Genomic DNA, 14013 nt, shown 5'->3' with positions numbered 1-14013 from the left:
GGCTCTCAAACAATGTCAATTTTCATTCCTGTAAACCAATCTCTCAGCCAGAACTATGCAAACTGTCACTAAAGCTGTTGAGATAATGGCTTTAAATTTTTTTTGCTAACCAAATTAAATTAATTTAACTTTATGTTCCACTTTTCTACCTCCAAAGCCTTCAAAAGTTTTAGTAATTTGTATTGGAAAAGTGAACATAAGCTTAAAACTGTTTGAGTGAAAACAACTAGACCCTAAAATTTTATCACAGCTTGGTGTTGCTGTCAGAATTTTAGCTTTACTTGAGAAAGCGTATTTTGGAATATCATCTTCTAGGGAAAACAAAAACAAAACCAAACCACGAACACTTTTTTAAGCTTACAGAACTAACAGCAAATTACTGTACTGTAGCTGGGTATAACAAAATAATCATAATACCAAGTAAGTTACAAAAGCTTGGTAAAAGGCAGCAAATTAAGTTAGTTAAGACTATCAGACTAGAAGAAACAAATTAGCACCCATGTAAGAAACCATTCATGTGGATGCACAGTGAATGTCAAAACCGCCTATGCCAGAATTTTTTTTTCTCTTTTCTGATAATGAATGCATTATCATTACAAAAGAAATACATCAATACATTACCTGTTCTACTTTATTTAAGGGATAAGAGATAGAAGCTCTTACAAGGGTTTGAGGCAGGATTACAATCTATATAAAACTATTCACTTGTGTGTTATCCTGATACTTTGGATTTTGGGAAAATAATCCCCAAACAACTAAAAAGGTACCTCTGAGATTACCTATGTAACAAAGATAGCTGAAGACTGAAATTTCACAAATTCAAAACCACATTTAGCATCTGGTTGCTATAAGAAGAAAAACCTTTCGTCATGAAACATATAGATGTGTTCTCCTGACTTGGGAGGTATTGCAAATTTAAGATAATGATCTGAAAGCCAACATACTACAACCTGGCTTCAAAATGTCAATACCCCTTCTTACTCCAACTCAATTTTCATGCATTTTTCTTTACGTTTTGATTTCACAGATTTCTTTTATCCAATTCTTACTTAATTTAGGTTGGTAATCTCCCTCCTGCCCACTGCCACTGACGAATTTCCCACATATATTCTAAATGAAAGCAAGTATTTTGAACCAAATATTTTCTTCCTAAGGATTTAAATGTGGGCAGAATTAGTTCTTTCTGTATTAATTTTGCTCGGTATGCTCTCAGATTTGAGTGTGGTTTTGGGAAAGCTTAGGTCTGAGAGGGGAAACAAAAGGATTCTGAAACAGCTGAATTACCGTGTAAAGTGAATTAAAGCAATAGGGAATAAAATAGTTATACATTCTGATTTGCAATTTCAATAACTGGACTCATCAAAAATCCAGAGTTGTTTAAGTAAAATTAAAAGCTGAATTTACACAGCTTTATAGATTAATACAATCTATACAGAGTCTCTGTGAATTTCTTACTAATGACATCTAGTGGCATGCTGGTGATGAGGAGTGGTTTGGATGGATAAAAGCCACACGATCCTTGTACAAGGACTAAGTGAGCCATCCTTCAAGAAGGGACCAACACAAACTGCTGGGAGAAAACAACCACCAACCTCACAACCCCAGGCAGTACTGCTGACTGAAAACCACTAGTGATCACAACACCAGCCTTCTAGGAGTAACATCACTAGCATAAGAAGACCACCTAATACTGACAAGACCAAGAAGAAAGTAACATTTTGTAAGCAGTGGACTTCGTACGGTTTGGGATGCCAAGTTCACTAAGATGTCCTCTTTGAGCAGTTCCCTGAGGACTACATTTCCAGTAGTACCCACGGTCAGTGTTGATAGCAGGCAAAAACTGACAGTCCCCTTCCTCAACCACTTGAAATGGAACATAATGACACAGCCATACCAAACACCTACAGAATTATGAACAGCTATACACATCTGGCTGCTGCATGTCTAATAGGTCAGTTTCTTTCTCGTAACAAAGAACAAAAATCCAGATGCAGGCATACACTGTGTATGCACGCTGCTTTAAACGTGCAGAAACCTTGCTTTGTCGGCAAGCTATCCATCAAGATGTAGTAGTGACACCACTTACAGTTTGTGTGCAAACACCCGACAGAAATGCTTAGCCCAGTACTATTTTCTTACATCAAAAGAACAAACTAATGAATGAAAAGTTCTTTGAGATCTCTCCATGGTAAACATTGTTACTGCCACGAAGAGATTTCAAATAAGAAACACTTTAGTAACAAATCTTAAAGTGAACTGGATACCTAAAACCAAACCAAAACAAACACTTCAATACCAAATCTTAAAGCAAATTGAAAACTTAAAACACACCAAACCTCTAAACTCTGAATGTGTTTTTGTTACTAACATTTAAATAGCAATTAGATTTTATATCTGAAATAACCTTCCTACCACAGGCTTTACCTGATGCCATGCACATGGCCAGTTCAGATATAAGAAACATTGTCTCCTCCCTTGATTAATTAATTCTCCCATACAAAAAAAAATATTCATTAGGTCTGAGACCAAACTAAACAAAACAAACTCTGAGTATAGATGGTGACAAAAGATGCTATTTTTAATGGTAAATTTGGTTAGCATACCTGTCTAAATCAAAGAACGATGCTTGTCTTTTACACAGCTGGTCAGTTAATTTGTTCATCCAGTACAATAGCATCATATAACATTGTTAACAACAGACCTGCAGTAACATCAAATTTGTGTATCAGAAAGCATATAAAAATCCTCGAAGAAAAAATTGGATTTGGGCTAGCAGTGAGAAAAGCAAACAGGGTAATGCAATAAATTTGTTCCACAAGGAGAAAAAACAGAGATCTATTACTTCTTAGTCTTTCTACTGCCTCCCTTCCCAAGAAACCCTATAGAAATCAGTCATTGGGGCAATTGGTGAATAGATGCAACTGGTGCATCTAAGGATGACTTTGCAAACATTAACGTATTATGTTTGAAACAAATATCTGCAAACTACAGAAGACATATAACAGCACAGAATTACTAAAAATAAACTTGTCCCCCGACCTCACAGAAATGTTTTAAGATGACAGATTGGGAGAACAAAAATGAAAAGCTGCCACTATCGCCCCTACCCCATATACACACACAAAGTAATAATTAGGCTAGAATACTAGCTTAAAATCTAGGATTGACTCTTAATATTTGTCTAAGATTAAACCTAAGATTTAAAGTTATCAGCCTACAGCCTAACACTTAGAATATCTGGACCAAACTTCTGGCACGAGCACAGAGTTTTTCTGCTCTTGGGCAAATCACTCATTTTTTCAGTACTATGTGTGTAAAACAGGAAAAAAAAAAATCTTATTTTCTCATGTGGCATTTTGACTTCAGTTTGTAAACTATTTATAGCAGAAAAGTAGAATCCATATCACATTTCAGATGATTAGGTGCTAAATAATATATGTTTAACCCTTGTTCATTTTAAAGATTTTCAATTGGGGTCATTTGGGGTGGGGGGCTTAAAGCTGTTCATGGTGAACAAATAATGGAAGTAGTAAGTGACGGATGGTTTTTCAATAACCAGATTTCTTTTTACCGTAACTGCCAGCCTCGTTTCATTCATTTTTGAGAAAATTTTATTAAATGTTAGTTCACTAATTATGTCAGTATATATAAAATCTAAATTGTACTATAATTATTATTTGATACATTTATTCAAAATATTGAGGTAAAGCATATCGTGTCAGCTTTTGCAGGGTCTGAACTTTAGTGCAGCCTTTATGTTAGAAATCCAAGGAAAGCAAAAAACAGTAGAGTGCAGTACTGCCTAGTCTAAGAAGGTCCTGAAGTCAAGATCAAGAACTAGTTGCTTTAAGCCTTGTTAAAGAGTCCATGATGATTTGTTAGGAATATTCAAAAAATGAAAGAAACCAGAATGAAATTAAATTAGTAAATTTCTTGTACCTACAAGACAATTATTTCAGTAGTAAACACTGAAAATGCATTTATACACAGCACCAGGGTTAAAAGATTTTTAATGGAAGATTACAATCAAATATACATATATTAAAAAAAAGGATTTTGCGACAGGACATCAGAGAAATACGTGACCCTCAGCAGCTCCTACTGCAACAGTTTACACATGAAGTGTTTTTAACGGCATACATACAAGAACTAAACTAACTGTGAGGGAAAACAGTCCCACCAGAATTAAAGGGATGGGAGGAATAATTATCACTACCCTTCCAACATTTGAAAAACTGTAAAATTAAACTTCACCTCCCCTTCCTCCCTCTTCCACCAACACTATTGCTGATACAGTGAGAGAAGTCTCCCATGCAGCAATACAAACTTCTCGACTTTGAGGAATACAGAGATTAGAGGCCCTACACACTGGGAGTGCAACCACCTCTGCGTGGGGATAGGGATACTTGCAGGCACACGATGAAGAAAGATGAGGTGCATGAAGCAGTAACTGGGCAATGTTTCTTCAACCTAGGCTCGGGCCAGCACAAAGACCTGTTAGGAGAGACTTCACAGGCACCAGTAGCGAAGTCTCGTTCCCAGTCCTGAAGCAGTAGTGACTGGTTGAGTCATCACAAACCAGGCTGACCAGTTGGGTCTCAAACGAGAAAAGGAGAGGCAGCAAACACCCTGTGCTGCAAACACTCACGATGCCATCACTAAAGCAGGGAAACGTGAAACTAGATTTAAACAATTGTTTCATTCTCAAAGTGTCAGATTTCACAGGTTTGCTAACAAGATCTTTCCTGATGTTTTTCAGCCTCAAACCACAGAATTTTACTGGCCATCATACCTGTTCCTGCATATTTCCTAGTTTGTCTCCACCTCTCAAATCTCCCTGGCACTGGGATAGCAAGCCTCCTGTTCAAGTACAATACCACCAAAACAAAAGCAATCCTTGTCCTGACTTTTGCCATTCTGACTCATCTTGACAGTAAGAAAGTAGAGTGAGCTATAAATTTTGATAAAATAACTTCAAATACTGGTCACATAAGTTGCCAGTAAGACTACCAAAGGAGATTTTCTACAGGCATTACATAACGCATGTACTATATACCTTGCTTATGATCAAAGTTGGACAAAAAGCAAGCAGGTTGCCCAGCAGCTACTATTCCTTGAGACACAAAAACGTATTCTGTTAGATGCTGTCCTTGAAAATTTTATCAGAGCCATGTCGCAAAGAAACATAAAGCATTATGACCCTTCAAAATTGCTGAAAGAACAGATGATCTCTGAAGTATACAGAAAATGAGAGCAAAACCATGTAACTTTCTAAATGAAAGGATTTAGCATGGATACTTAAGAGCAAGATGGATGTCGTGGTTTAACACCATCTGACAACTAAGCACCACGCAGCCGCTCAGTTTCCAGAACTGGAAAAGTAAAAGTGAGAAAACTCATGGGTTGAGACAAAGACGATTTAGTAAGTAAAGCAAAAGCCGCGTGCACAAGCAAAACAAAACAAGGAATTAATTAGCTACTTCCCATCAGCAGGCAGCCAGGCGTTCAGCCATCTCCAGGAAAGCAGGGCTCCATCACATGTAACAGTTACTTGGGAAGACAAACGCCATCACTCCAAATGTCCCCCCCTTCCTTCTCCTTCCCTCAGCTTTATATCCTGAGCATGGTGTCCATATGGTCTGGAATATCCCTTTGGTCAGTTGGGGTCAGCTGTCCCAGCTGTGTCCCCTCCCAACTTCTTGTGCACCCCCAGCCTCCTCGCTGGTGGGGCCATGTGAGAAGCAGAAAAAGCCTTGACTCTGTGTAAGCACTGCTCAGCAGTAACGAAAACATCCCTGTGTTATCAGTGCTGTTTTCAGCACAAATCCAAAACACAGCCCCATGTGAGCTACTGCGAAGAAAATGAACTCTACCCCAGCCAAAACCAGCAACCTAAACTAGACGTCACACACACTGTTCCTGGGATTAAAGAGGATAAAATGATTTTGAAAATATTTGCACAGAGAGATTTTCTTGTGCAACACAAAGCTTCAGAAAGTCCTCTTTCCATGACTTGGATCTCATGTTTAAACATCACACTGTTAGGTCATAGAGAACTAAGTGGAGTTTGCAATTAATCCACCTCTTTACTTGTTTGCCTTCTCATTCACTTAAGAATAAACGAGGCAGTTCTAGCCACAGGAGGGGAAACACAATTCAGCCTTAGAGTCTCAACAGTATAATTAGTCAGAGCCTTAATATATAAATCGCTCTACATGAGCAAGCAGGCATACAGCAACATTTTAGATCAGAAAATGAAAAAAAGCAGGCATCGCCAAAACCTAAGATCAAGGGCAAGTCCTGAAGAAGTTTCACATAGAAAGACAACTTTTTTCCTACAGAAATAAACAGAAGAGTTGTTACCAACACAACAATGAACACGTCCCAGTGTTAATTTCTGGGGTTTATTCAACAAAATTCTATCTGACCAGAAAACTGTTAGTCAAAGAAGAGAACTGGTGCACTGCAGTAACATTCCTGCTGTCCCCCCTCCACAAAGCCTCCACTAACTAGGCCACCAATTTGGAAAAGCACGTACACCCAAAATGAACTCTGAAGCAATGGACGAGGGCAGCAGCACGGTGCTAACTACGGGCTCGAGGCCTCATTTCACGAGGTTTCAAAACTCTGCATAGAAACGCAGGCCCATCGCTCATCTCAACCGCACGAAACACAACTTCTCAGTCGGGTGTGCCGCGGCCGCCCTCGTCAGCTTTGGTCTGAGGCTCCCCGCTACGCTATGGAACAGGGGGAGAAGGGGGAGCAGAAAGCATAGAGGGTGAAAGAACCCAATAAAGCAGATGCACACGAGGGCCATGTCCTGCCCCAGAGCGGCTGCCGGGGGCAGGGGAGGAGATGGTGCAGGTGAAGAGGGAAACAAGACCTTCCCCGTGGAAGAGCAGGTGGACTGGGTCAGCACCCCTCAAGGGACGACCAGGGGACGGTCGGGGAAGGGAGGCGCAAGGGAAACGCTGCCCCCGGGGGACGAGCGAAGGGCGAGGGGGGGAGGAGGCGCCCGTCGCCGGGCGGGGCGCGGCGGGCCGGGCAGAGGCTTTCCCCGGCCCCGGCCTCCCAGCCCGGCCAGGCTCGCTCACCAGAAGAGCAGGTTGGCGCAGACGAAGCCACCCAGGCTGTGGAGGGGCCGCTCCCAGCTCAGCGCCGCCGCGATGCAGCAGCCCACCGCCATCCCCGTCTCCCCCAGCAGCGCCGCGGCGCCGGCCCCGCCTGACACCTCCGCCGGCTCCACACCCCCGGCCGCCGCCGCCGCACCCCGCTCCTCGAGGGCCTCCGGCCGCTCCCGCCCGCCGCCACGCTCCCCGCCCGCCTCCGCCTCGCGGGGCTGCGCGGGCGCGGCGCTCGCCATGGCTGGGTGCCGGTCGCCGGGCTGTGCTGGGCCGGGCGGAGCCGGGCCGGGCCGGGTCGGGCCGGGCTGGAGGGGGGGCGGGGCAGGGGCGCGGCCCGGCCGGGCAGCGCCGGGGGCGGGGCCGGGAGCGCAGCCGTTACCCTCCGCGCCCCACCCACCGACCGGCGCCGGTGACGTCACCACGAGCCGCGCACCAGACACAACGGGGGGGAACCGCCCTCCGGGCAGGTGTCACGAGGGACTGCGCGTGCGCGTGACAGGTGGTGGGGGCGGGGCCGCGGGGGCGGGGCGGGAGGCGGGTGGTGACAGTCGGGGGGGTGCGCGCTGGGGCGCGCGCCCGTTGCCCGGCTGTCGGGGCCCGCCCGCCCCCTCCTCACGGGCGCTGAGCTGGCAGGCGGCGGGGTCACGCCGGCGGTAGGGGCTCCGGGCTGCCCGCGTCTCCTGGGGCTCGTACGTGCTCGCTCCGGTTGCAGGAGCAAGCGGGTAACGGTGCTGAGGATTTTGGTTCCCTGCTGGAGAAAGCTGGAGAAACAGTTGCTTCATTGATTTGGGATGTGGAGTGGGATGAAACCTACCAGAAGGCGTTACCACTGAGACTCCTTCTCCTCCTCGTGTGTATCCCACAGTCAAGGAAGAGTATACAAAATTCTCAAAAAAAATGAAGTAAATTGTTGTCACAGTGCTGGGAACTTCTGAGACTCTGAAGGAGGCTATAGGAGTTTGATGGCTTCCATCTACATCTTAGGTAACCAAGAAACTTCGTTGAAAGTCTATACCATGTTCTCCTGTCATCTGTACTGCTGAATATCTGGCCAGGCTCACGCTCAGGATGGAAGCTTGACACAATCTGTAAGGTGGTGATGTGCGTAATAGCTGGTGTGATTATTGGGAAGCTGAATTCAGGAGAGCATGCCAGGTGAGAAACATCACTCAAGCATCTGTTGCTGAACAGGAACAGCCAAAAATTGGAATCAAAGAACATGTCTCACAGTGTAAACTGCATAAAATTAAATAACTTTTATTGCAAGAGCAAAGTAACAAAAATAGAATAAGTTTGGATTGGGAGTTAACATCTGTTTCTAGCTTAATTGAGTACCCCCTGTTAGCTTGAATTTTTATACAGGAAAAGGAGTCCTACTCACTTCAAGGTCAACATGCTTTTTTTTCTCTGAGGTAAAAGAAGACAAAATAAGATCACAAAATTAATTAAGTTGCAGCGTTAACTGTGGGTTGCAGTTATGTTACTTCTCTGATCCCTCATACTCTATGTAGTATACGAATGTATCTGAGAGGAAACACAGAGAACATTATTCTATGTAAGCAATTAAAATTTTTCTAAGGGACATTTTAGTTTTATGCTATTTTGTTATACTACTGTGCTCTCACCTCTGGGACCAGGCAGACCTGCCTGAATAATTAGCCTGGCTAAAAAGTGATTGATCAGGTGCTGTTTATGAAGGTCTGAGAGAGCAAAAGGGAAGAGACAGGCTTCCCTAGTAACCCAAAACACATGGAGGAAAAGCAAGGCTCTGGGAAGTAGTTGCAGCAAGGCTGGAGAAACACTTTCTTTTGCTTCAGTTTTATGCTGATGGATAAAACTTTGCCTTAAAAAGACTTGATCAAAACGGGATATCCTTCCCATGCTGGAAAACAAGCAGCTCCCTCAAACGTGTGCAAGCAGGTGCTTGCAGTTACTGAGCACTCCTGGTGGTGTGTGAGTGGCTGACTCCTCTCTAGGGTGTGTGCAGTGGTTGCTTCCAGATTGATTCCCTGTTTTTTGGGAGCGGGAGCAGAGGGAAACCTATCAGTCCATGGGATTAAAAACGGGGTCTTCTCACAAGGAAAAAGAGGTAGGGAGAGGAGCACGAATAGGGGAGTTTCTCCTGTACTTACCCTTTTCTTTTTTCATGCCACGGTAGGATGTTGTGTTATCTATGCCAAGCTGCTGTTCTAGGGAACACTGTCCATAACTTGCCAAAACTGTCCCCAGCTTAGCCAGTGACAGCCTGATTTCCCTTGCAAGCATTCAGTTATTTCAGTAACATGGGCTGTGCTCTCCAGCACCTAAGTCTAGCTAACCCTGAACAGTTACTAGATAAGCCTGGAAAGAAGTCAGGACCATGGGACAGTTAACCCCAGAAAGCACACTGCGGTTAAAATGTTTAAATTTGGGTTTAAGCAATGTTTGGTCTTGATTGGTACTGAGCTTGTGAAATGTGGATAATGACAATATAATCCTGTGGCCTAAACCCATGGCAGGTTTTCGGTGATCTGCCCTTACCAGTATTCCACTTTTTTTTTTAAACATTTGAGTATAATTGTATGTCCCCCACCCTGTCTTTACTCTCTCCTGTACTCCCTTTAGTCACAGCCACAGGAGTTCAAGAATCCCCTCTCCTCAGAAAAGGGTGGATGGAATCTGGGAGGGGAGCATGAGGTGGGGTTTCATCGGGCAGGGTAGACTAGAGATATGGGAACTCTTGCAGATTTTGATTAAACTTGCATCCATTTTAGATTACTGGCCTCTGATTTCCTGACCTGTACCATGGAGGATATGAATAGAAATTAGTGACAAGTTTTTCCAGAATAGATTTTTTTAATTTAGCTAATGGAAAAAAATACTTCACATATTGACGGACACCAGCTCTTCTTTTTCACTGTTGATAGTTACTGGGCTGGGTTTATATTAATGAGCTTACTGAAAGCACTTTGGTATGAACATCAGTGTGAGAGAAGAGATGGATCATTCATTCCCAGCCATTGAAAGTTTAGATGTCTTTTTCAGAAAAAATAGTAGAAAATATGTTCTTTGGCTTTCATCTTTCTGTATTTTGATGTTTCGCCTGCCAGGGTTTAAAAGGTTTGTGTGCAGTTTGTGAGTTTGTGCTGGGAAAAACTAGGACAAGCACCCTGTGCACAGTTGCATGTGTGAGCCCTAATGCACAGAATTAGATTAGAGACTGCAGTTCTAGTGTCAGGGACTACAATGGAAATGATGGATGAAAAATGAGGAGAAGGCTTTCTAAATGGTTTATCAAAGGAGCTTACAAGTATCAAAGCATTCTAATTCTTCTGAAATATGTTTGAAAATTCTGATGTCACTATCAAGTAATAGTGTTGAGTTCAAGTGAGGATTCCAGCTCAAAATGTTATGATTTTTCTTTTTTTTTTAAAAAAAAAAAAATACTTGTTTTCCATTTGCTTCATTTCACCACAGGATCACAGAATAAGTTAGTTTGGAAGGAACACTTGGAAGACATTTGGTCTGACCTTTCTCCCCACATACACAGTCACTCAAAGCACCTTGGTAGTTGGCTATGACAGGTTGCTCTGTGTCCTGCCGAGCTTAGTTTTCAACATCTCAGAGGACTGGAGATTCTACAGCACGCTCTGGGCAACCTGTTCCAACGTTTGACCATGTTCATTTTGAAGAATGTTTTCTTATTATCTGTTAAAAACTTCTTGTTCTGCAAGTTTTGCCTATTTCCCCTAATTTGTTTGGCCTGCACCTCGTAGGGGAGGACTCTGGCCCTGTCTGCTCTATAACCACACATTAGGTACTTAGCAAGTAGATCCCCATTAACCTTCTGTCCTCCAGAGTGAGCGAACCCAGCTCTCTCAGGCTCTCCTACATAACGTGCTGTATGCCACTGAGCTTCCAGGGGCCCTCTGGACTCCTTCCAGTATGTCGGTGTGTGTCTTGTATTGGGTTGCCCAAAACTGGACTAAGTATTCCAGCCTACCATATGTGGTCTCACAAATGGTAGGAGGGGAAGAATCACTTCCCTTGACCTGCTAATGACCCACAGTTAGTGCATCATTATTGACTCTCTATCCAGTCATACCCATGGCACTTCCTAACTTGTCTTGGCCTTGAGGCTGAAGAATCACGTCTTAGTCATTCTTCATATGGTAGCAGTTCTGTCACTTGGATCGTCCTTGTTCCCTTTCCCTGAATATTTTCCAGTTCTAAGATAACCTCCTTGCGCAGTTCTAGTCACATCATCGCTGCGTTCGAAGTGGGAGCAGGTAATGGATTTAAATAGTTTCATAACAATGCTGTGTGGTTTGCTTTATGCCTTTTGTAATAATTTCTAATGTCTGATTTCCTCTTTTTTTTTTTTTCCTTCTTTCTGACTGGTGCAAGACACCAAGTTGATATTTTCCTGGAACTATTAAAACTTCACAGTTTTGTCCCTTACTGATAATGATCAGTTCACAGTTTGTTGTACAGCTGAATCTGGGATTGGGCTTCCCCCCCCCATACCTTACCTGCCTCACTTTATCTACTTAGAATTTATTCTACGATTTCATTGGACAACTATTCAGTTTCCTAAAGTCATGCAGTTCTCTAGTTTGCCCTTGTCCTCGCTTTCCTGAATAACTTGATGTCATCACTAAACTTGGAGCTTGCTGTTCATCATTTTTCCAGGTCACTAATGTATAGGTTGAAGAGCACAGAGCCCCTGCAGAACTTCAGTGATCATCTCCTTCCTTTGTTGAGAATGGACCACTTGATCTTACTGTTTCCGATCTTCTAGCCAATTATTTCTCCACATCAGGACTTACCTTCTTATGTGGCTACGTAGCTTCCTTAAAAGCCTTAGGTGATTAATTTTGCCAAAAGCCTTTTAAAAACCCAGGTAAACCAGATTGCCCTCATTCACAGGCCTGTCAAAGAACTTCACCAAATTTCTAGGGCAGAGCTTTATTTTACAGAGCCTATGCTGTCTCTCCCCAGTAGATCATATTTCTCTGGGTGTCCACTAATGATATTCTTTATTATAATATTTACTAATTAAAATTAAAAGCTTTTAGTTGCCTAGATCCCTCAAACTCTTTAAAGACTGGTGTCATATGTGACATACATACCATGCACCTTTCTTTAATCCTGTTTCTGCCCGAAGCTACATACATGCTTTTGTGGACTTTGACATGGGTCTCTTCACTAAACTCTGGTATCTTTTATAGTTACCGTTTAAGTGTAGAATAACTTTCCAATTAATAATTGGCAAACAGTTTTCTCCTTTGATGCACACCCTTTTAGTCTTTCGGCATCCAAAAGGTCTCTGTCGTGGAGCATTGTTGAAACTACATCCCAAACTGTTTATTCTTTTATTTAACTGTAATATGTCATAATCTTAAACTATGGAGCAGGAATGTGTTAAATGTTGTCCTATGCTATGCAAAATGCAGTTAGGACTGTGACACACCTTTTAAGTTATTTAACATGCAAGTTTGTGTATCGGTTAAAACAGCAGGCACTAACAGTCCTATTCTACTCTCATCCCCTGCCATGTGCTTTGAAAACACAGCATAGGATTTAATAGTCGAGGTTTTGGGCTTCAGTACTGCCCGTGTGGGTTGTTGCAACTAAATAACTAACTCGTTGTAGTTAAAGGAAATGCAGGGAAATTCAGACGCATAATTGCCAGTTAGTCTGAGGGAACAGCAATCGCCTTCCAGAGACACTTTATTTTAGAGGCTGTCCTCTGCTGTTTCTCTCAGCCACCAGCCTTGCTTCTTGCTTTTTTTTTTTTCTTATTTGGCTTCTTGAAGTAAACATAGGATAGCAGAATGAATGTGGTTTTAAGTTTTGTGTGTCAAATCCAGCCAACTACATCTTGTCCCAAATTATATTTTACAAAAAGAACTTTAGTCACTGAGGTCTTGTTTGGTATTGATTGTGTGTTGTTTTTTCTTATTGTTTCCTTATTTTTACTTATGTGTTCATTAATTTGTGTTTTCCTTCCTTTATCTAAAAAGGAAGGACAATTTATGGGATAACTTAATTTAAAAAAAAAACTAATACCTTTTGATGAGCAGGGTGATGCTGTTTAGAATGCTTGCTCTGCTGCTGCTGGCTTTTTGAAGTTACTCTAGTCTGGAAAATAGAGCACTTGTCAAGAGTGAAAAGACCTCCATTCTCCTTCAGTGCTCCCACTGTCCTGCTGCGTGAGAGGGGAAAGATTGCTTGTATCTTCCTGATACACTTAATACTCCTTATATCTTCCTGACCTGCTCTTTGTCCTCTCTATTTGATTTAAGTCTTTACAAATGGGGGTGACCTCATGGGTGTTTGTGCAGTGCCAAGCCTAAGCAGGGTGCAATCTCAAACAGATTTCTCAGGTATTTTTCCAATATAAATAATGAAAAAAACCATGAGGACTTGTATTTACAAATCAAAACTGTGGTTGACTTATAAAACAAATCTTCAGAAAAGTCATTGCTTGCAAAAGTGACCTTGCTTGTAAGTGACCTTAAAATGAAATATTTAGTTGCCTGAGGTTATGAGACTGGTTAACATATACATAATTATGCTGGATTGTGGCAGACAATATTAGTTGGTAGGAAAAAATTAAAACTTGGTGCTTTTAACACCGGGTCTGCAAAGATATATATCCAGGGGAAAAAAATATATTAATGAGCATAGCATGCTAAGCGAAATTAAAGTTTCCCAATTCAGACTTTTCAAAATGCTCTTATGTTACGCTGAAACGTTTATCTCTTGGGCAGCTGGAATTCCCGGGACCAATTGGCCTTGTAAGCTAAAACTACCAGGTGGTATGAGATGAAAAATTTAACAAGAGTGACAAAATTATGTGAATGTTGATGCTGCTGCTTATCCAGAAATGTTAGTATTTGGATGT

General features: G+C 42.3%; 1 protein-coding gene across 1 annotated transcript in view; it reads right to left on the bottom strand.

The window, feature by feature from the left end:
- Window positions 1–7363, bottom strand: part of RETREG1 (reticulophagy regulator 1) — a 69112-nt gene extending 61749 nt beyond the window's left edge. Inside the window, exon 1 of the mRNA XM_068395726.1 lies at window positions 7095–7363. Coding sequence (XP_068251827.1) covers window positions 7095–7363 — 269 coding nt within the window. The remainder of the gene's footprint in view (window positions 1–7094) is intronic.
- Between the last annotated feature and the right edge of the window lie 6650 nt (window positions 7364–14013).

This window comes from Nyctibius grandis, chromosome 3, assembly GCF_013368605.1.
Source record: "Nyctibius grandis isolate bNycGra1 chromosome 3, bNycGra1.pri, whole genome shotgun sequence".
NCBI lineage: Eukaryota > Metazoa > Chordata > Aves > Nyctibiiformes > Nyctibiidae > Nyctibius > Nyctibius grandis.
Note: the sequence above shows the minus strand (reverse complement) of the source record. Positions and strands in the feature narration are given on the sequence as shown.